This window comes from Elaeis guineensis, chromosome 14 (assembly GCF_000442705.2).
Source record: "Elaeis guineensis isolate ETL-2024a chromosome 14, EG11, whole genome shotgun sequence".
In the NCBI taxonomy this organism is placed as follows: domain Eukaryota; kingdom Viridiplantae; phylum Streptophyta; class Magnoliopsida; order Arecales; family Arecaceae; genus Elaeis; species Elaeis guineensis.
Genome location: NC_026006.2, coordinates 53003032 through 53024017, shown reverse-complemented (window position 1 = coordinate 53024017; position 20986 = coordinate 53003032). Strand labels below are relative to the sequence as shown.

At 41.0% G+C, this 20986-nt stretch overlaps 2 protein-coding genes across 7 annotated transcripts in view; both read right to left on the bottom strand.

Moving 5' to 3' along the window:
- Positions 1 to 20986, bottom strand: part of LOC105057598 (rho GTPase-activating protein 7) — a 44265-nt gene that overhangs the window by 7584 nt on the left and 15695 nt on the right. For 3 of the 5 annotated variants that reach the window (XM_019854850.3, XM_010940245.4, XM_073248874.1), the window contains exons 12-18: positions 17605 to 17848; positions 14649 to 14870; positions 4490 to 4819; positions 3694 to 3743; positions 2504 to 2539; positions 1393 to 1453; positions 1226 to 1309 (exon numbers count right to left, since the gene is read on the bottom strand). In XM_019854850.3, coding sequence (XP_019710409.1) covers positions 1226 to 1309; positions 1393 to 1453; positions 2504 to 2539; positions 3694 to 3743; positions 4490 to 4819; positions 14649 to 14870; positions 17605 to 17848 — 1027 coding nt within the window. The remainder of the gene's footprint in view (positions 1 to 1225; positions 1310 to 1392; positions 1454 to 2503; positions 2540 to 3693; positions 3744 to 4489; positions 4820 to 14648; positions 14871 to 17604; positions 17849 to 20986) is intronic. The other 2 variants (XM_010940246.4, XM_073248875.1) reach the window with 1 other exon arrangement.
- LOC140853828 (uncharacterized) lies at positions 6710 to 14637 on the bottom strand. 2 transcript variants are annotated; one of them, XR_012136962.1, is made up of 2 exons: positions 9771 to 14637; positions 6710 to 9577 (listed from the first exon to the last, which is right to left on the bottom strand). XR_012136962.1 is itself a non-coding variant. In XM_073248876.1 (2 exons), the coding sequence occupies exons 1-2, from the start codon at positions 10875 to 10877 to the stop codon at positions 9981 to 9983; spliced, it is 810 nt and encodes a 269-aa protein (XP_073104977.1). In that variant the 5' UTR covers positions 10878 to 14637; the 3' UTR covers positions 6710 to 9980. The 2 variants fall into 2 exon arrangements, 1 of the variants encoding a protein (XP_073104977.1); XM_073248876.1 differs by having other exon boundaries at positions 6710 to 10319; positions 10407 to 14637.

Sequence of the window (20986 nt, the reverse complement as noted above, 5' to 3'; positions counted from 1 at the left end):
TATAAAAGTTCGCTTCAATAAATGCAAACGATAACCACAAATGAAAACATGTGATTGCATATCAGGTATTTTGCATATACAACTTCTGCATTTGGTTATCCTTACCAAGTCATTCATGGTGGGGGTGACAATAGAGGCAGGTCAGAACATGAATGGATCAGAGTAGAAAATGCTCAACCCCAAATCCATAACCACAATTGGCCAGGTCAGCAAAATACAAACCCTCAGACAACATATCCAAGTCAATTTATTTCAAAATGAACTTAAGAGACTAAGAACTTTAATTAATATTGTTCTATAAACTAGCAGCTGTCCTAGAATTTATATTTACATCCAATTCAATTAGTACTGTCATAATAAAGCATGTAAGGAGCATTTAGAAAAGGTGATCCCACAAAGAATGAAGATTAGCTGACAGTATAGAGAAAAATGTGAAGACTGACAACCACGTAAAAGCAAAAGATTTAAACTAAGTCCCAACAAAAATTGCCAACAAAGTGACTGTGAATTGTAATATAAGGTGGTTTTATAGAAATATAAAGAAAACAAGTGTTATGCCATCCGATCTACAGCTGTCTAATGAGCAAGCCTTTATGAGCAGCTTGTATTCGGCTGAGTTCAGCTCCTCCTCAGCTCACTTGACCGGGTTGGCTCACTAGAGCTCAGCTCTATTTAGCCCAAAATAGGAATAGATAAATAGTACTATTTTAGTTATTATTCATAAATCATTTTTATTTAACAATGATTAAAATTTAATACAATTTATACATAACATAATGAATTTCAAATGTAATTTTTAATATATAAAAGCTTTGTGAGATGCCAATCTCTCCATGTTCTCTTAAACAAGCTGTTCATGAGCAAATTCGAGTTCCACTCAACATTACACGAGCTGGCAAGAGCTTGCCTCAATTACAGAGTGATCTGAACATGAGCTAAGCCTGGCTGGCTCACTGGAGTCTGGCATATTTACACCTCCCAATCAGATAAGGATCTTACAGATCCACCAACCAGACATGAGTTTACAAAGGTTGAGCATTCGCCATATATGCAGAAAAAGATTCTTCCAATACTTGGTACAATCATATAAAAAGAAATTTTTTTCTTACTCATTCCTTGACCTTTCCGGAGATTAGTATTGGAACTTTCTACTCCAAAAACTTCAAGCAAACAAACATATGAAACTCAATAAGCTTTACTGGAAGCATACAAGAAAATAACATACATCTTGTTCTAGAGCCAAGCGCCGTTCATGCAAAGCCTGCTTTCTTCTTTCCAGACTTGCCTGTAGAATAGCATTTCCTTTGGCCTGATAAAGTATTTTCCATATATGCCAATAAGAGTTCAGCCACTCTATATCCTGTCACATCCCAAGAAAATTTCCTCTCATACCTCTTTAGCAATCCTAATCCGGAGGTCATTCTTTGTGATCTCAAGCCTTTGGATAGCAAGCCTGACACAGGATACGTTACAAGTTTATCAAGAATATTTATGATGCAGAAACTGAAAGAAAAATTTCTTTGTTACCACTGTCTTCCAGCTAAAATGTTCGAGTCAAAATAAATAAGACAATGCTTCATAGGTACAGTTGCACATGGACAATTTGAGAACAGATCTACAATTTCATCACAAAATTTTAAACCATGGAATATCTTTGACGGTAGCAATTTTCATCAGCAGAACCCACAATATGATAATTGTTTAACTTGATACAATGATTCTCATAGAAATGTCAGATTGGTTACATATCAACAACCGAACTTCCAGGACATACAATGCATGAAAAAGAAACCTATCTTGAAAGAAAATTTATGCTTCAAAAAAAAAAAAAACAAACAAAAAAGCAGAACTACCTTTACATTAGCACAAAAATGTGCATATAGATAAGCAACATGAAGGAGTGCAAGTCCAGTAACTTCAAGATTACCAAAAAAAAGTTGTGATACATTGAACAATCTTAATTTAAAAGGATAAATAACATAATTTACAAGAACTAGGAAAGTCTCACAACAATGAAGGACATTGACATTAACCATTGCAAGATTGGAAAGGTAAATTTATCAGGCCATTATTTGATATGAAGACAAAATTTCCTTCTCCCAGAATTACCACAAACCCTATCAAAAATTCAAGCTTAAAATATCTCCAATCCGTTTCTCAGTTCAAGAAAAGCAGAACTCAACTTCCCCTACCATAATCCTCATCCATGACACCTTTCCCTCTAACATGATATGGAAAACAAAATGGCAAAACAAAGTGTTGCTAGACTGTGAACTATTTGGTGCCAAAGTTAGAATCCATAAATAAATCCACAAAGCAGAATTGTCAAAAATGGGGGACCAGAATTTCGATTGAGATATATTGTAGCTGAGCTATCTAATCCAGCACAGCTGACCAACTTGGGAATAGCAAATAGGCTCCTCATTAATTTCTCATAGCTGAATGGTTCCCATCTTTCCTTATTATTTCAAGTTATATCTTCTATAATTAGAGAAATACAAACCTGAAGATAAAGGTGATTTTGGATGGAGAATGTGTTCTGAAAAGTCAAATGCAGTCAGATATTAGACATGACAATCTTACAAATTTCCTCAAAAAGTCTATGTAAACCATAAGAAGGCATTTAAAAACAGTCTATCTTAAAAAAAATTCCTAGTTAGATCCTTGTATATCAGTTAGATCCTTGCCCAGCCACATGCCAAAGTTATAACAATAAAGTTGAGCTGATGGCAGTCTGGAAGTGTCACCGTCCAGCACATCACAATATTTAAGCCATGACCCACTACAAGCACTGACAGCTTTGCCTAAACAGAAGTTATTCAGATGAAACCAACCTGAAGCAACCAGTCTGTTAGGTGGCAAACCTTGACTAGTTTCTGATGGTCAGATCTCATAATGAATAGCTTTGGTGGAATGGTTTTTCTGGGAAAAGGTTTGTACCATTTTTGTACCAAGAACTTTGCTGCTTTCATCTCTAGCTTAATGGTTTAACAAATTCAAATTTGATTCAACTAATTTAGTCAAAAACATCAAAAAGTTGGGTACTACCGCAGTTCAGTTGCAGTTCAAATAACCCAAAATCTACAACAGTTCATTCACAATGTCTTATTCATGAATGTACTTAAAAGCGAACATCTTTTCTTTTATTATTTTTTCAAAGGATGGAGTTTCATTTGCACTCGGAAAGCTGTCAAGGGGAAATGAATGCATCTTCTATCATTTCAAAAATTATTTAAAGAAAAAAAATCTTTTCTCTCATTAAAGGAAATGGCTTCAGCTGCTCAACAAAAAATTATGCATGCCTTTCAGTGGGACAATGGAAGTCAAAGGAAGTCTAGCACATCTTAAAGAAAGGCAAGCAACTCAGAAAACCAATGGAAAGTTCAGGAGAGAATATCAAGATAGTTCATTTAGTTCAGTTTTTCTTTTTGCATCATTATCATTTTGCTGAGGATTTGTTATTTGCTTTCCCCATTTTAGAAATCATCCATATAATTACCAGCCAAGGAAGAAGGGAGTGTGCGCTCACGCGCACACTCAGAGAGAAGGGGGGAGAGAGAGAGAGATTATGATAGTACAGCCATGTGATCCAATAATGGATACTTTTAATTCGCATTAGATACCATTACACTGCATTTGATATCGCCGAAGCTAAAAATCAAAAATACATCAGACGGTAACTAGAAGACTTACTCTTCTTCACCAGACGAATCGACTGACTCCACTGATTGATTCTTCCTGGCCTATAAAATTGATAAGCATGACATCAGAAATATATTTGATAAATTTTATATCGAAAATATAGAAAGCATTCCTACAATAATTAGATAGGGAAAAATACTTCCAGCACAAATATAAAAGAAAAATTCATTAGCAATATACATATCAATGATTATTGGGAACATGGTATTCCGTACAGCCCCGAACCGGCCGATACACCCCGTACCGTACCATACCGATGGGAAACTGATTCGGTTCAGACTGATTTTTCAGAAAATGGCCTAAACCGGACCAAACCGCTCGGTTCGGTACGGTACGGGGCCAAACCGCCCGATACTGGACGGTTTGGTCCGGTATGGTGCGGTACGATACCGTTTCGGTTCGGTACGATTTGATTTTTTTTTTTCCTTTTTTTTTCTTTTTTGGCCATTGAGTGGGTTTTTTTGGGGGGTACGGTATGGTACCATTCCGATCAGAAACTAATACGGGCCTTGGTATCGGTTCCTGAAACCTTGATTGGGAATAAGCACTTATGTAGAATTCAAATCTATAATATTCTGCATAATTACAAGAGGAACCTAGGAGGCTAGGACAATAAGCTCTAGATTCAGACATATAACAGACCAAAGATAATAACCATCCAAAACAATAATTACAGGAAAAAGAAAGACAATAAGAAGAAAAACATTTCAAAACTTTTAAGGATTTGTTTTCAGAAATAACAGGATTTCACAGTCAAGTAGTCCAGAGTATCAGCAAAGTAACTCACATTATTGCGTCCCCAAAAATCAGTTCGTGCTATTTGTGTGTGTGATCCATTTAGTTTGCTTGGATGACTCTCCAAACAATATTCAGCAACATGACCTGGGAAAGACATTCCTGGATCAAAGGATGACAGGATCTCTCCCATTGATAGGGGACACTCATGGATAGGAAACACACTAGAGGTATTCTTCTCAGTCATTGAGTTATCCATAGTTTTATTTGCAGAATCATGCTCATGTAGTTCAGCTTGGGAACCTCTAGTTGACTCTACATTTGCTGCTGAATCCTGATTATCTTTAGGAGAATCAGCATCTGAATCATCACCAGCAAATACCTATTTTTCACACATCAGAAAAAGATTTCAATTTAAGAGAAAGGGAAGTAACTCTAGCAAACAAAGTTGACTACAGGTAAAATACCAAGCCAAACGCATAAAGAAAATCAATATCAATGCATGTTATCATAGAATAAAGCGCACTCACTAGCTGGAAACAACATTTATAAGTAAAAGACTCTGGTCAGGCAAGAATGCAATATCATCCCGAACAAGCACTTCCAATTATAGCACCAATTTATGTTTGAGCACTACAAACATGAAGAACAATTTGCTAAATAATGCAAGACTCAGGAAATCATTGGTCACAGTAAAAGGCTTTATTCATGTTGAGTAAAGTCATCACAATGAGCTTTGCATTTTTTATACCATTATAAATGCCATATACACTAAATATTTGGTGCCTGGAATCTTCTATATAGGATTCCCCACCTGCTCCAAAATCTTGCACTCATTTCCTCATTCCTCATGCTTCAACTGCATGTTGAAATCTAGCACTATTTTGCAAAATCAGCCCAACCTCTGTAAGTAAATAACTTATTGCTTTTACACTTTCTAAGATACACGGTTATGCATTTCTTCAAAGGACAGCAAGTAAATCCTATTATTCTTTAATATATGACATTACAAAGGCTTCCTAGGTGCTTTTGTATCTAAAATTTATCTATTAATTGTTCGCAGCCCCCACCAACTCTTTGTTCAAGTAACTAATGATAAACCAAACCAGCAAAACAGTTCAGTAGTACCCTGAAAACTTGTTCTTTTTTATTTATTTTGTTGACATTTTACTATCGAAGAGAGCATAATTTGCAGTAAAATTGAAAAAATACAGCAGGGAAAAGGAAAAGACAAGCAAAATCCAGTTGAAGATCCGGGCATTTGTTACTATCTGACCAAAAATTGTTACCCTAAAGGAAATTAAGGGCTGTATCTAGTTATGGTTGTCAAAAAAGAGATTGCGACGCCAGTATGACAATCAGAAGAAGACAAGCTACATCCTTATACAGAAACTGATTGAACTTTTGCCCTGAAAACATGAAGAGGTGCATCAACCAGCTGAGGACCCAGGTACATAAAATTTAATGTTCATTAAAAAATTAATGATGCAAGTCAAAGCCAAGGGACACTCAGACTAACTTGTACAGTATAGCTGCGAGAACAGCACATACTCCATTTGTACAGAAAAATGTGTTTGGTTATGCAAGTTCATAGTTAACATGTCAAAACTCAATGATTTTTCACAAGATAAATAATATCACAGCGAAATACATGAGTGTCCTCAGTGAGAATAAGCACATATTGAGCATATGTCGCTGCACTTAGTCACCCTTATTTACTAATTCTATTAGAAATTTTTGATCTTTTCTGGAAAATATATAAATTGCTCAGGAATTGGCAAGGAAATGAAAGTCATACACAATAGGACCATCAGTCATTAAAAATAATGAGCAAAAATATGCCAATTACTTGAAGAATTATTAGCCCAATAAATAAGACATTTAGCCTCGAAAAGGTAGTTTGGTGCACTCTTTCAGGTAACCTGATTTAACACACAAACTTTTTATATGTGCGCAGTCACTTTAACAAATAAGTCATTTGCATGTCTTGATAACAATTCAGGAAATAGAAAAAGGAACAGCACAGAACAAATTAATTTATAAAATTAAAGGGCGCTCTCTCTCTCTCTCTCCCTTGGAATACAGCTAGATGTACAAATAACTAATGTGAGAAAAAGAACAAGAAGAAACACTAAATTGGAGAACCAATATAACCTCAACTACAGAAATGATACATCAGGCAAATGGCATCTATTGATCATATCTCCAGATATACTGCACTTACGAATATGAGAAATGCCGCCACTAGCTTTCAACTGTAGGAATCAGAAAGTAGTAGGTGCACTTATTAGTCAAATGCCAATCAGAAATTGGTTATTTAAGTAATAGATACATCGCCTACAAATAAATTACATTGTGTCTGTTTCTTGTTCCAAGTTAACATGGAATTGATGGACCATCATTTCTCAAGTTTTTCAGCTTCTTTTTGCCACTAGTATATAGCTATTGGATTCCTGTACCACAAGTAATCTAATCCAGAGAACCTAGATTTTGTTCCTCAACTGGTGTAGCAGAACTTAGTTAGCAGTTATAATAATGCATTATGGTTTTTTCAGCCAAACTTTAGAAGTACCCAGTTATGTAGCACCATCAGTCTGTACACTTACAGAGAGCAAATAGCAAATTTCTTCTAGAAAAGTAATCAGCACACGGCCTATGGTAATAATTAGGTGAATCAATATAATAATAGAGTATCCATGAAGTACAGGACTCAAGCAAATGACTTTTCTATTTAATTTAGAAAAACAAAAATAGGTACAAGTACAAATGTATTACCTCAATATTAGGGGATAAGATATACTTTGAAAAAGTCAAAACCTTTCAGGCTAGAGGTGAAATGTGCTAGAGGTGAACTTATAGGCATTTCACCGCTCTGGTTTATACATAATGAAGGGCAAAAATTCATGTTTAATAATGGACTTAGATTACAGGGTTATGCTCACCTAATATTTTGAAGTCATCTTATGTATTGTAAGCCTTTTATAAATACAGCCTAAACTACGTAACGTTGGCACATTATTCAGAAACATATTTGCACATCTGCATGCAGTAGAAATATCATCATGCTCAAAAGATGTCTGCTATTACAACCTGTTAGGAACAGGAGGAGAACCTCGTCCTAATATGAGCAAAGTCGAAAGCCCGGTTATTTAAAGACCGGATGGGAGGAGAGACCCTTACAACGGCCCTTATGTGCCCCCACAGCCATGTTAGGAACAGGAGGAGAACCTCGTCATAACATGAGCAAAGTCGAAGGTCCGGTTATTTAAAGATCGAATGGGGGGAGAGACCCTTACAACGGCCCTTATGTGCCCCCACAGCCATGTGAGAAACAGGAGGAGAACCTCGTCCTAACATGAGCAAAGTCGAAGGCCCAATTATTTAAAGACCGGATGGGGGGAGAGACCCTTACAACGGCCCTTATGTGCCCCCACAGCCATGTTAGGAACAGGAGGAGAACCTCGTCCTAACATGAACAAAGTCGAAGGCCCGGTTATCTAGAGACCGAATGAGGGGAGAGGTCCTTCCAACGGCCCTTACGCGCCCCCACAGTCCTGTTAGAAACAGGAGGAGAACGTCATCCTAACATGAGCTGAAATTGACTGTGTCGGGAGCAGGAGGAGAACCTCGTCCTAATACAAACAAAGACCCGGTCGATCAAGACCAGACGAGGAGGAAAGCCTCCTCAACAGCTCCTCTACACTCCCACAACCCCGTTAAGAGCAAAGGGAAAACCCTCGCCCAAATGTAAAAAAAAAAGGAGGAGATAAAAAGGGAAAGCGACGAACTACACCAGTGATAAGGGAAAAACAAACTACATCAAAGACACAAGGGATCTCGTCTCAACGAGGAAGGAAACTCTTATCAAAAACCCTCAGTCTCTAGGAGGAAACTCAACACAGACCGAGGAAAAATCGACTTCCTCAAGATAACAAGAAGTTCGGGCCCCCAAGCTCGAGCACCAGGAGGAAGCGCCAAACTCAAATGGCCTCGAAAAGACCTACGGTCATGAACAAAAAGGGCAAATTAACACAGCGACGACCAGGAACCTTCAAACAACGTCGACATCGAACAAGACAAAAGACAAAAAAAGTTCGATAAACGATGACTTAATGCAAGAATGGACAAGATAATGAAAAATTTTCTTTTCATTTCATTAGTGAAGTGTACATTACAAAGCCTTGAAGGCCAAAAAAGAAAAACGACAAGAAAAGAAAAAGAATACATGGAAGAACGAAAGGTAAAAGAAGCTCTAAGGAAGCTCGGCTTCTTCCGACTTCGAGCTCTCGATTCCTGTCCTTATTAGGGATTGCTTTAAGTTTTCGACTTCTTCTTCCAGCTCCATCTTTCTTAGCAGCATCTCCCAATACATCTGGTGGAACCGCCGGCTTTCGCCCTCCGACTCCCGAAGCCTCTTCCTTAGGACCTCGGACTCCGCCTCGACATCCTTGACCGCCTGCTGCTCGTGGGCCAGCTAAATCTTCAGCCGCTGCAGTTCGGCCTTCTCCCGCCCAAGGGCCACAGACAGTTCTTCCATGATCCCCCTCAAGGAGCGGAGTTCGTCGGAGCCTTGTGCAGAGGCGGGCTGGACTCTCTCAGACAACTGCCTCTGAAGGCGGGCAACTTCGTCGGTCGCCATCTTGAGCTTCCTTCGGTAGTCCTCTACTTGCCCGCACCAGCTGACTCGGTAGGCGTTGTAGTTCGCCTCAGCGTCCTGCAGCTGCTTTTGAAGGTCGAAGAATTTTTTCGACCAGTCTCGATCGCGTTCGGCCTGAGTTGCGAGCCAGGACGAGCTCCCTTCCAATTGGCCGATCTTCTTCCGTGCAGCCGCCAGCTCAACTTCAAGAGAGCTGATCTTGGAAGCCTGAGTCCAAGATCGGTCGCTGACGCGTTTTCGGAGTTCCTCAAGCTCCGCCACAAAGTCGGCCTTCCTCCGGGTGTATTCCATGAAACCCTTTTTGTGAAGGTCCCGAAACCGAGTAGCCTCCGCAGTAACTTCCGAATGGCTCTTTCTCAGCCGGTGAAGTTCGTCATCTAGCTTCTTGGATTTCTTCGTTAAGTGACGAACTTCCCTTCTGAGATCCTGGATCATCGACTTCAAAGGAATCCCCTGTGGTAGGGGAAGAGCTTCGGCAGGGCACTGTCGTTGGGAGACAAGAGCGCCACAACTCAAATTAGTGCAACAAGACAAAAGAGAAGGAAAAAAATGCAGAAGAAGAAAAAGGAACTCTCTGTAAAGAAGAATCCGATTTCATTGATTAAATAGTTTTTAAGTACAAGAGAACAAAGAAAAGTCGCCACAAAGAAAAAATACAAAATTAAAAGTTTCGGACCTCTGGGACAGAAGTGGAGGAGCTCGGCGCCCCCAGAAGGTCGGTCGCGGCAGTCGCAGCGGTCGAAGAGATCCCGACTGGAGGAGGACCGGCAGCGGCTTCGGAAGGACCGACTTCATCGTCGGACGCCTCATCTAGGAAGCCGAGGTCCAGTTCGAAAAACTTTCCGACCACCTCTTGGCAGAGCTCGAAACCCTTAATGAAGGCGTCCTAGCCGAACTGGACCTGCAGATCCTCCATCTCGAAGGTCTTGAACTCCTCCACTGCTCGGGCCCCTGCCTCCGAGACTAGGGACGGGATCTGCACCTTCAGCTCGGAGACCTGCGCCTTCAGTTCAGAGACCTCGGCCTCTGCCTTCTTTCTTCCCTCCAAAGCGGCCCTCAGATCGAACGAGGTTTGTCCCTCCTGCAGCGCCTCCTGGAAACTTGTGACCTCAGCGATCTTCTCCTTGAGGCGGACGGCCTCAGCCAGGCGACCTTCCTCCGCCCGAGCTGCCTCCCTCTTAGCGGTCTTCATCGCCTCGACGTTGGCGATGAGCTGGTGTCCAATCTGCAAGAGAGACCGGGGAGTCAATATAAAGACTAAAGAGTAAACTAAGTAAAGAAGCAAGAAGAAGAAAAAAGTGAATTGACCTACCTCGAGAAAGGATCCCAGAGAGTCCCAGACCCGCTGCTCAGGATCAGCAAGGACGATCCTGTGGACGACCTCGGGCAGAATGCACCCTTCGACCAGCCTCTTTATTAAATTCCTATTGTTGAAGGAATTTTTCCCCAGATCTTCCTCGGGGCCGTCGGCCCCCTCGATGGCAGCCTTGCGGCTGCGGCTCTTGCGGGTCAGGATCTTCTTTCTCCTCCTCCTTTCGGCCCTCGGTGCCCCCTCGGGACGAGCCTCTGGAGTGGGAACCTCGGCCGGGGGGCTCCGTGGAGAGGCTCGGGGGACTTCGGGCTCGACGTCAGAGGGGGTGTCGACGGCAACGGCCACCTGAGCAGGCGCTGCCGAGCTCGTCTCTTCTGTCATGGCTCTCTTCGCCGACTCCGAAGTCGCGGCGCCTTTTCTCTTGTGGGTCTTGAGACCCTGGGCTAACCTCTGAGCCACGTCTGTGTCCATGTCTACAATAAAAGAAGATCGACACGGCTCAGAAATAAAATAAGAGAAAGGAGAAGCAAAAAAAAAAAAATATATATATATATATATATATATATAATAATGATAGTACCGGCAGGGTCAAGAGGGCTCAGACCGACGTTGAATAAGAGTTGTTCCTTCAGAAGGTCAGAAAGGAGGGGGGGCTGGATAGGCCTCGAGCTTATTGGAGGCTTCGAGGTCGTCCCTTTCCAGGCTAGAAGCCCGACGGACGGAATCCTTCAGAGCCCTAGAGGGGTAATCCCAGCTCCAAGGTCGGGCATCGGACGTAGAAGTACCTCTCCTTCCAGTTGTGGATAGAAGAGGGGACGCCTTTCAACAACCCCTTTCTACCGAATTGGGGGGAGAAGTACCACCAATCCTTTGTCGAAGGGTGACGCTTGAAAGTATAGAAATTCCTAAACAGAGAAAGGGTTGGCTGGACTTCGGCTAGGCGACAGAGGGAAAGAAACCCTATCAAAAATCTAAAAGAGTTCGGCGCTACAGAAACTAAAGAAATGTTTAAAAAGCGGAAGAGAGCGATGACAAAAGGCGGTAGCGGAAGTCGAAACCCGACGCGAAAAACTTCGTGGTATAAACAGAAGCAGCCAAGGGGAGGAGCGCTGGCCCGACCAGTTTGCCCGGGAAGTTCCAACTCGTACTCCGAAGAAACTCCGTACTGAATCCTAATCAGTGAGAGTTCCTCCAGAGTCAGAGAGCTGGGGATGGTGTCTGGTACAAAGACCGGACGAAGTTCATCTACAGAACTAAGATTTTGGGGAGCTGAGATGGACGAACTCCTAGAACTGCTAGAGGAGGAAGTACTGGAGGACATTATGAATCGAGCAAAAACCCTAAAAATCCCAAAAAAATTGAGAAAAATAAGAGATAGGGCGCTCGCAGAAAAAACTAAACAGGCGGAATGTAACAGAAAAAAATGGAAGAAGAACAGCAAGAGAAAAAACAAAGAGGGGAGTTCTGGATCTAACCTAGGCTGGTCCGAGAAGTGCGGAGATGCAGAGATGGGGATCGACTCGAAGAACGCCTAAGGCCGAAAGGGATGGAACACTCGGGGAAGAAGAAGGGCACCAACAGGACTCTCAGGCAAAGTGAAATTCCTAAAAGAGGGGAGCGGGTTTAAATAGGCAACAGGACCCGACGCAGTAATAATTGCGGATCTCCTCTGGCCGACCTACACTCACCGCGTGTCCCACTCACCATGACAGGCGGCTGAAAACGGCTGACAGCTGACAAAATCATTATTGTGCCACCTAGAGCAACGCTCTAGTGAAAATTCCGAAAAAACCTTTTCGGATCGCCTCGATTTGAAAAGGCTCTGGCACCAGCGCGTCAAACGCCAAAATATCTAAAAACTATGAAAATTTTTCTGTACTTTATTCAGAACCCGAACTCGGAAGTGGGGGGACTGGTGTTGGATATAAAATACCCCCAACCGAAGTTTGTAAAAGGCCGACCCTTTCAGGGTTTTTCCGGCTTCCGACCTTGTGTGGTGTCTTTCTGAACTCCCTCGACCGTCCAAGTTTCCATAATACCATCCGGACTTCTCCAATCATGAGCTTCTCCATTCATCTACCGGACTGCTCCAAACGCTCTCTAAACTTCACTATCAGTCGATTTTCTACAGTAATCGACTATTCTTCGAATTCCTCCCAGACTTCTTCCGACCACGGACGACTCTACTTCGAACTTCTTTCAGACTTCGTCAATATCCGAGCTTCTCCGACAATGAGATTTCTACAGTAACCAGACTCCATCCAAATTTTTACGACGATCGACCACCTTCCGGATTCCATCTGAGCTCCTACGAGAACCGGATTTCAACCGAACTCCTACAGTGGATGGATCCCAGACGAATTTCGATAACGGAAGGACTCCACCAGCCGGATCTCTACTCCGAACTTCTACCGCAAACAGTCTACTCCGACCTTCTACTGCAGGCGGTCTACTCCGGATCTCTACTGTAAGCGAATTCCATCCGAGCCTCTACTGTAAATGAATTCCTTCCGAACTTCTATTACAGGCAGACTTCAGCCGAGCTTCTTCATAGCCGGATCCCAACCGAGCTCCTACAGTGGACGGATCCCAAACAAGCTTCTACAATGGGATAGGCTCCACCAGCCAGATCACTACTCCGAACTTCCACGACAATCGATCTTCGATCGAGGTTCTACAATAAGCGGCCTCCTTTCAGCCTTCTACAAGAATCGGACTCCATCTGAACTTTCATAGCGGATGGATTTCGGACGAACTTCTACAACAGACGGACTCCAGCAGCTGGATTTCTACAACGACCAACCGCCTCCGATGTCTGCCGTACCTCCCCAGCCATCAACCTTCAATAGCGTCAGCCGAACTTCAACAACGCCATCCGGACTTCCACAGGATCCTCCAGACTCCTCCAGCGGACGAACCTCTCCAACGCCATCCGAAATCCACTGCCGGTCGACCCTCTGTCGGATTCCTCATGAAACCGGACTTCTCCAACAGAAAGTCCCGATCCGAGCTTCTACAGCAGATGACTCCCGCCTGCAGCATCAGCGTTCTAGACACCCAACAGTAGACCCGTCAGCAACCTCGAAAACATCCGAGCTTCTCCTGGATTGACGAGACAGAGAGCCATTCCGCTCCATCAGACATCCCAGCCGAGCTTCAGCTGACAGATCCGAACTCTCTGGCAAGTCACGACAATGGCCACTACCCTACTCCACTCTCTGTAACGGATTCCGTGTGGCTCCACCACTCTCTGGCAAGTCGCGACAATGGACACCACTCCACTCTCCGTAACAAACTCCACGTGGCCCTGAACGGCCCCCTGACGCCACTACTCTCCGTAACAAACTCCGCGTGGCCCTGAACAGCCCACTACCAGGCGGTTACAGACGTCGCTGTCAATCAGTTACACTCTCCGTCTATAAACAGGGACCCCCAAATACGTTCTTCTCTAAGCTCAAAACTCTATCTCGAAACTCTGCCAAAATCCCATTTGAGCACTCCATTTCTGTTGAAGCAAAGTACTGACTTAAGCGTCGGAAGATCTTGCCGGAGCACCCCCAACTCCGGTTTAGACTTCCTTTGCAGGTCCCGCGGCGGCCGCGGTCATCTCAACTCTAGCTTCTCCGGCGTCGACGGAATTCTGCACCAACACAACCCAAACAGATCCCTTTTAGAAGGTTTGATGTTTAAGGAGGATTTCTCATGATTACCGGGTGAAATGCAAATGAATTGATGGAATGTTGAGTTAATCCCACAACCAGCAAAGATGCCAATAATGTCATCATCATCATCACCTACTTCAGAAAGAATAGCTAGAGAAAAGGAGGGGGGGTTAGGGAGAGGGGGGAAGAGAGAGAGAGATTTTAAACTTAAACAATGAGCAGTCATGATTAGACTAGCCTTCATCATGACTAAGAAAATATCTTAAATAGAATTAAACCCATCAAAAAGCATTAAGAAAAAGGTATAAATGTACAAAACCAGACTTGTAGACCCTGGACATATTAAACAAATGCACATGTACCATGGAGATTGAGAACTGAAAAGTACCAACAAAAAGCAGCAATTCACCCCCACACTACAATGCAGAAGATAAATAAACAGTGGCCTAAGATCTTCTCGGCCTCACAATAGAAATATTAGAACATAACTTACAAAAACAAAAGCTTCCTTAAAAAATGAATGAGTGTGGTATTGAAAAATCTCAATAAAGTGAAGCATTATCGACCATGAAAAGAAAACCTTGTACTCAAAAAGGTCACTGCCAGCATATCCACTGCTTTCACTCAGTTTTCCACTATGTACACGCTCAGGATCATCAACGACCTCCGGATCTACATCATTTTCTGCATCATGATATCCATTATCTTTCACCCCACCATTTCTGTCATCTGTTGATTCCTCACTGCCAGTATCTTCAACTTGGGGATCATGTGACAGAGAGCATCTGTCTAATTTATTATCCTGCAAAGCAAGGATAACCCGGATGATCATGAAAATATAAACAAGAAACAAAAGGTTTAGACAGTTCATCCTGCAAAACAAGGATAACCCAGATGACCATGAAAATATAAACAAGAAACAAAAGAATACATGCAAGGAAAATAATATCTACTGGAGTAAACATACATTCAAACATATGAAGATGAAAAATAAACAGTTGCTAACTGGAAGCAATCATGAAAGGTTTGGGATGAGTCTTGTAAGCAATAAAAATAATAAAGCAGGCAAACAAGAAAACATTTAGCCCTTTACACTGGATATCTTATTATACATTGGAGGTGAGGATAAAAGGGAAAAATATATAAATAGAGACTGACATTAATCAAAACTTCAATATAGAAAACATAACTCCATTATACCAACTTCATATTTCTCTCCCATTTCTAATAATGCGAATGCCCCTGAAAATGATGCTTGGTAGCAAAAAAGCCATTGTCAGGGAAAATACTCGGGCACTGCACAACCTTAAAATCTTTCCTCATCAATTGTCATGCTAAGGACTGGAGTACCAGGTCCCACACCCATTCTGGCAAATAGACCAGATAGTAAACTATAGTGCTCACAGTATACACCCTCGGCTGCCCACAAGCACAGAAAGATGTGCTAGTGGTTAAAAGATATGCTGATGAAAAAAAAAAAAAGGGAAAAATAGAAGTACACTTTTAAAGTTTAAAACTAATTTGAAGTGTCCTTTAGACAAATATAAAGACATGTTTTGAACAAACAAGCATAAATTTTGAAAACTCTGTCGAAATCTAACAGCACAAGTCATCCAAGATGTCTCTGCTGATTTGTGGTTTCAAGAAATAATATCATATGAACAACCATCACATAACTGTAAAGGCCATTTAGGTAATGAAAAAATAACTAACTCCATGCATCTGGTGACGAATGCATAGTTCTTTTTCTGCCCCCACATTTTAATGGTTTGGCTTAAATCCGAGGCAAATTTAGTCATCATTAGGTCAAACCAAAAGGTAAAGAAGAAAAAAGGGTTGCTTTGATGTCTAGCCTTTGATCCGATGTAAAAAGGTGATTCTATGTTGTTATTACATGTGATCTATAAATCAGTCTTTCAAATCCAAAAGAAACTGCGAAGAGCTTTGAGCCATCCTGTATAAACATAAGTGTGTGGGACATGGGCAAAATGTTGTACTGCAATGATTTGCCTTCCATAGTGTGTCAAATACTAAGCATTGATTTTGGCATATACACAGCAATATGGAGAGATAGATAATGACAGATGTATGCAGTCCACATTCATATGCATAACCCAATAGGATGTGATAAGAATCAGCATTTTAGTGCATGATTTGCACTAATTCATGGTTTTAATATCCACTTCTTGAACATCCTTGATAGTTAGAAATCTCCTGATGAACAATGTATGTACAAATTGCAATCCACTAATACTCACCAAATTAAAATCAATCGCAATAACTATTAGAGCTAAGTGCATAAACCACACTTGGTCTGAGCCAGGTCTCACAATGGCAGTCAGATTTTTCCCCCAGGTGAAATAATATCACAGAAAGAAAATCAGGCAAACAACCTGTTTTTTTTCCTTTTTTAAATTGAGCCTAAGCTACTTCTTCAGTTCCCCACCAAATGCACCTAGACTTCATAATTTTTGACTCAATTATATCAAGGACTTTGATTATTATATCTGCATACTTGAAAATAAACCTTGATTTAAACTATTTTTTCAAGCAAAACTCATTCTTTAGTGGTGACGCACCAAATCTTACTCCGGTTCCATGCATAAAAATTGCATACACAACTTCTTTACAATTACATTAGTATTCTCTTGCAAGCACAGACTTTACAAGAATGCATTTATAAGTACAGAATCTTGTTCTAAAACCTCACATCTATGCTATTCATGTGCTATTTCTCTTCATATGCAGTGAGTTAGCATGTTCAAGGATGCCACAAAATAAATAAAGTATAATGAATACCACAAAATGAAAGGTTCAATAATAAAGAGAATACACAAATACACAATGTACATACAAGAACATAAACACAGATGAGTATGATGGATACACATATATAAATATATGTTCAACCATACATGTAAATATGAAATCATGTGGAACCCAAAACTTGCTGCAATGGATTTTCTCTAAAGGTCAGTTATTTCTCCTTTATACATGATGGTTAAGTTCCATAAACTATGTTTAGGTTTTGGTAGTATATAATGCATAAATCGAACATATCTTAAAATCAGTAATGAACATTTAACATGGTACAGGTGTTGACTGGACCATTTGCAAAACTAACCAAACTATTTCCAAGCCAATAGTTTGCTTCCAATTTATTATTTTATTAAGTGACAAATCTTACAGTTTTTCTATTTTCCTTTTTCTAAAATTGTCATTTAGTAGTTTTAGTTCCACCCGTAGATCCAAATGCCGTAAACTTTGAATTTAATTTCTTGGTGGGGTTGACAGATCACTAAGATGGTAAATTATACTGATTAAAGTTATTTTCTTGGCAGTTATTAGAGCCACAGCATAAAACAGACAATCAATGATGCTTTCTGAGAAATAACCTTTCAGCCCACCAAATAACATTCATAGTTCAGCCAAAGAAGGAAATCAACCAAGCCATCTGTCCTATCAATATCTAAAGTAACTTTGAACCCTGTACCATCTATAGGAAAAACTAATTTGTCAGTTGACAAGAATCTCACATCAAAAATATTCTCGTACTCGTCTAAGAGAGTTGTGATGATGGCCTGAGCATTGTTAGCAGCATTTGCTGCAGCCAGAAGCTGAGCAGAAGTGTCACCATTCATATCAAAGTCATCATCCATCTCACATTCACCAGCCAAAAGTGGGCGCAACAGAAGTGGTGCCATGCAAGCGGCAACAGCAGATGGAGTCATCCGATTCTCAGCAGTATGAGAGGCAATTATGTGCATCATTTTTAAAATCCTGGAACCCATATTCACAATTGGATATGAAACCATAACACATATATATAATGATGAAAGAACAATTCAACAAATTAAAGATGGAAACTTAATTCAGGAAAATAAAAAATCAGATATATTTCATGTTTGGTTGAGAGTTAAGAGTTGAGACGCTTCGCACAACTGAGGTTCCTATGTTTCGCATTCATAAGTAATGGTATTCTCATCAATCAGGCTTCGCCTCAACTATGTGTGCTTCACAGTTTATCAGGTTTGGAAAGCTAAACTAGGTACTGGTTACACCGATGCACAAAGAGAGTAGTTCCTCTTAGTGCTTCAAATAGTACTCACAAGCAAGGATGATTCAGGTATTGCAACTCTGATGGCTACACATGTTAGTTCTATGTTTTCTAGTGGACATTCATGTTGGCCATTGGGTAAAGGTAGCTAGCAATAAAATCTAGATGTACAATTTAAATCAAGAGGTCAGTCTTTTAAGATCAAGATTTGCCGTGCCGGAACCGGACCCATGCCGATCGGTTGGTGGTATAGTTTGGTATGCCCCTATACCAGGTCCGAACCGACATGGCAAAGAAAGCGAGAGAAGGAGAACCAGAGAGAGGAAAAAACAGAGAGGGGAGAGAGGGAGGGAGGAAGGGAGAGAGAGACTACGGTGGCCATTGGAGGGCCACAGAAGCTTTTGGATAATCGGAGCGGAAAATCGGAATGGACAAAATCGAGAGAAGAAAGGGGAGAGAAGGGGGGAGGGAGATGAAGGGAAGGAGGAAAGAGAGGGCAGGGATGCCAATGGCCGCGGAAACAAGATCCTCCTCCCCGCCATCAGCCAAACGAAACAGGGGCTCCAACAGGACGCCCATATCCTCCTTCCAACTCTCCATTGATCGAAACAAGGGCGACTGCCCTGTTTCAATCGTAAATTCACAAATTCACAATTTTTTTTGCCATCTAACAGCAAAGTAGACAACAGTGCCGACTTCAGTTAAGTGAAGCCAACAACTAGTTCACTATGAAGCAGCAAAAAAGTTAAGTATTGCGATTTCACAATAGAGAGGGGGCGCCTCGCCCCTGTTTCAACCGCACAAAGGGGAAGCGCTGTCCAGGGGCCTCCCCGACCCTCTGACGGCTACCACTGGCTCTCCCTCTCCTTCCCTCCCCCTCTCTCTCTCTCTCTCTCTCCAATTCACCCTCTCTCGCACACCATGATCATCGGCGGCCATGATGGCCCTCTGACCAACCCCGACGGCCTCCCTAGCCTTTCCCTCTCCTTCCCCCCCTCTCTTTTCCTCTCTTTCCTTCGATGTTCCGGATTCCATGCAATAACCGCACCGATAAGCTATCGATACAGTTTGGCATGTCTTGAACCATCCAGTTCGGGTCGGTTCAGCGAACGCTGCTTAAGATCATAATTTCAAGTTTAAAAACATTCACCGTTACATTTAATAATGGTGGTCTTTAGACATGGGAGCACTACTGCTTACTAAGGTGTTGAAATAACATCTTTGAGGCCAAAACAGAGTGCATTAATTGCATCTTATATGGACCTCACCAAGTGATCATGATTAAGCCATCAACAGGAATTAGTTATCTAATGAGGGATCCACCCATATATGTGTTCATTATGAGGATCAGTCACAATCGGACTGAAAATCATGGATCCATGTACATTGTCAATTATTTTCACATATATTTGGAAACTCAATTATTGTGATTGCATATTATCCTTTTAAAAGGGTTCGACAGAATCATTTCCAATCACAACCAAAACTCATGTTGCATGTGCACGCTACCTACAGGTTGGATCATACAAGGTCATTAGTTTCTTAAAGGTATATATAGGAATCAGGGAAAGAAAGGGATGGAAATGTAATATTTCAGTTTGCACAAGGGACCTTCACAAGGCAATCAGCAAAAGCCTTATCTCCATAGATATGGTTAATTGCATAACAACCTGGAAACAAAAAAGGGTTTCGACTAGATGGTTACCCTTCTTCACATAAAGCTCCCTCAACGTCACTTCCATAAATAGAACTATGGAGGCCCTGCTGCATTGCATCACTGGGCTCCTGGGATTTTCTAAAAAAGCCCCTAATGGTGCCACTTAGACACCAGTGTCCCGCTCAAAGAATCTCTTTCAGATGCATCAGCAAACTAAGGAGGCACCAAACAGTTAGATACTAATCATAATGAAATTAAAAGTGTCCTTTCATTTTTCAAATCTTGGTTCAGAATGTAATGTTGAAAGAAATTTGGGGAATGACACAATCTTGTATCCCTTCAGTTAATCCCAGAGTTGGTTCAGAATTATATTTTGATTAAAATCTTTTGCTAAGACATTTAATATTAATTTTTAGGTTCGACAGTGATATCTATCTTAACAGTGTCTTTTTTCATAACTTATGACAGTTATAAATCTTTAAATGTAATTAAATACAACAAATAAAAAATCACATAACTCACAATTTATATTGGAGAACTTAAAAGACCAATGTAAAGGTCATCAAAAATTTACTAGTATGCCTTTCTTATGTTACCCAGACACCATGGTTTACCCTAAAGTAAATGCAACCAAACTTTCAAATCTAGTATGACAATGGCGCTTGAACCCATTCCTACACCCAACAATCTTACTAATGAACTAATCCCAAAGCACAAGTACAAATTGCTCAAAACTATTTGATGGTAATTCAAGTGTTCGATGTTTTGCTTCTCATTTTTATGTGATTACTGTTCAAAAATTTCAACAGCTTTTATACGAATCTTCTCAAGTCTTATTTGTCCTCTAACTCATCCCATTATAAGCAAATGTCTCAAGAATGTGATTTGTGCCTATTGCTATTTTGTTATCATTAGTTCATTACTTTTGTTTAGCTTGGATATGCTTTTGGTAATTTGTTACATTCTTGAATTGCTATATTTCTAGGCTTCCTTGGATTCTCTTTTTAATGATTAGGTGTCCTCATTCCTCAGTGGCACCTATGGACTTGGAATAGAGGTGATTCAACTATGTGAAGCATATAGAGGTGTAGCATCAAAGTAGACGATGAAAGTTGGCAAGTATTAACAAATATACTTATCTACTTTGTGTTCCATATTATTCATATTTAAATCTTAAAACAAATTTCTTATCCTTACTTTTCCT

Bases quoted from the DNA above. Each gene is read 5' to 3' on its own strand.
- LOC140853828 (XM_073248876.1), bottom strand. From the start codon at position 10,877: ATGGACACAGACGTGGCTCAGAGGTTAGCCCAGGGTCTCAAGACCCAC. The intron at 10,320-10,406 runs GTAGGTCAATTC...TCTCTCTTGCAG, and splicing joins CTCTGGGATCCTTTCTCGAG to ATTGGACACCAGCTCATCGC.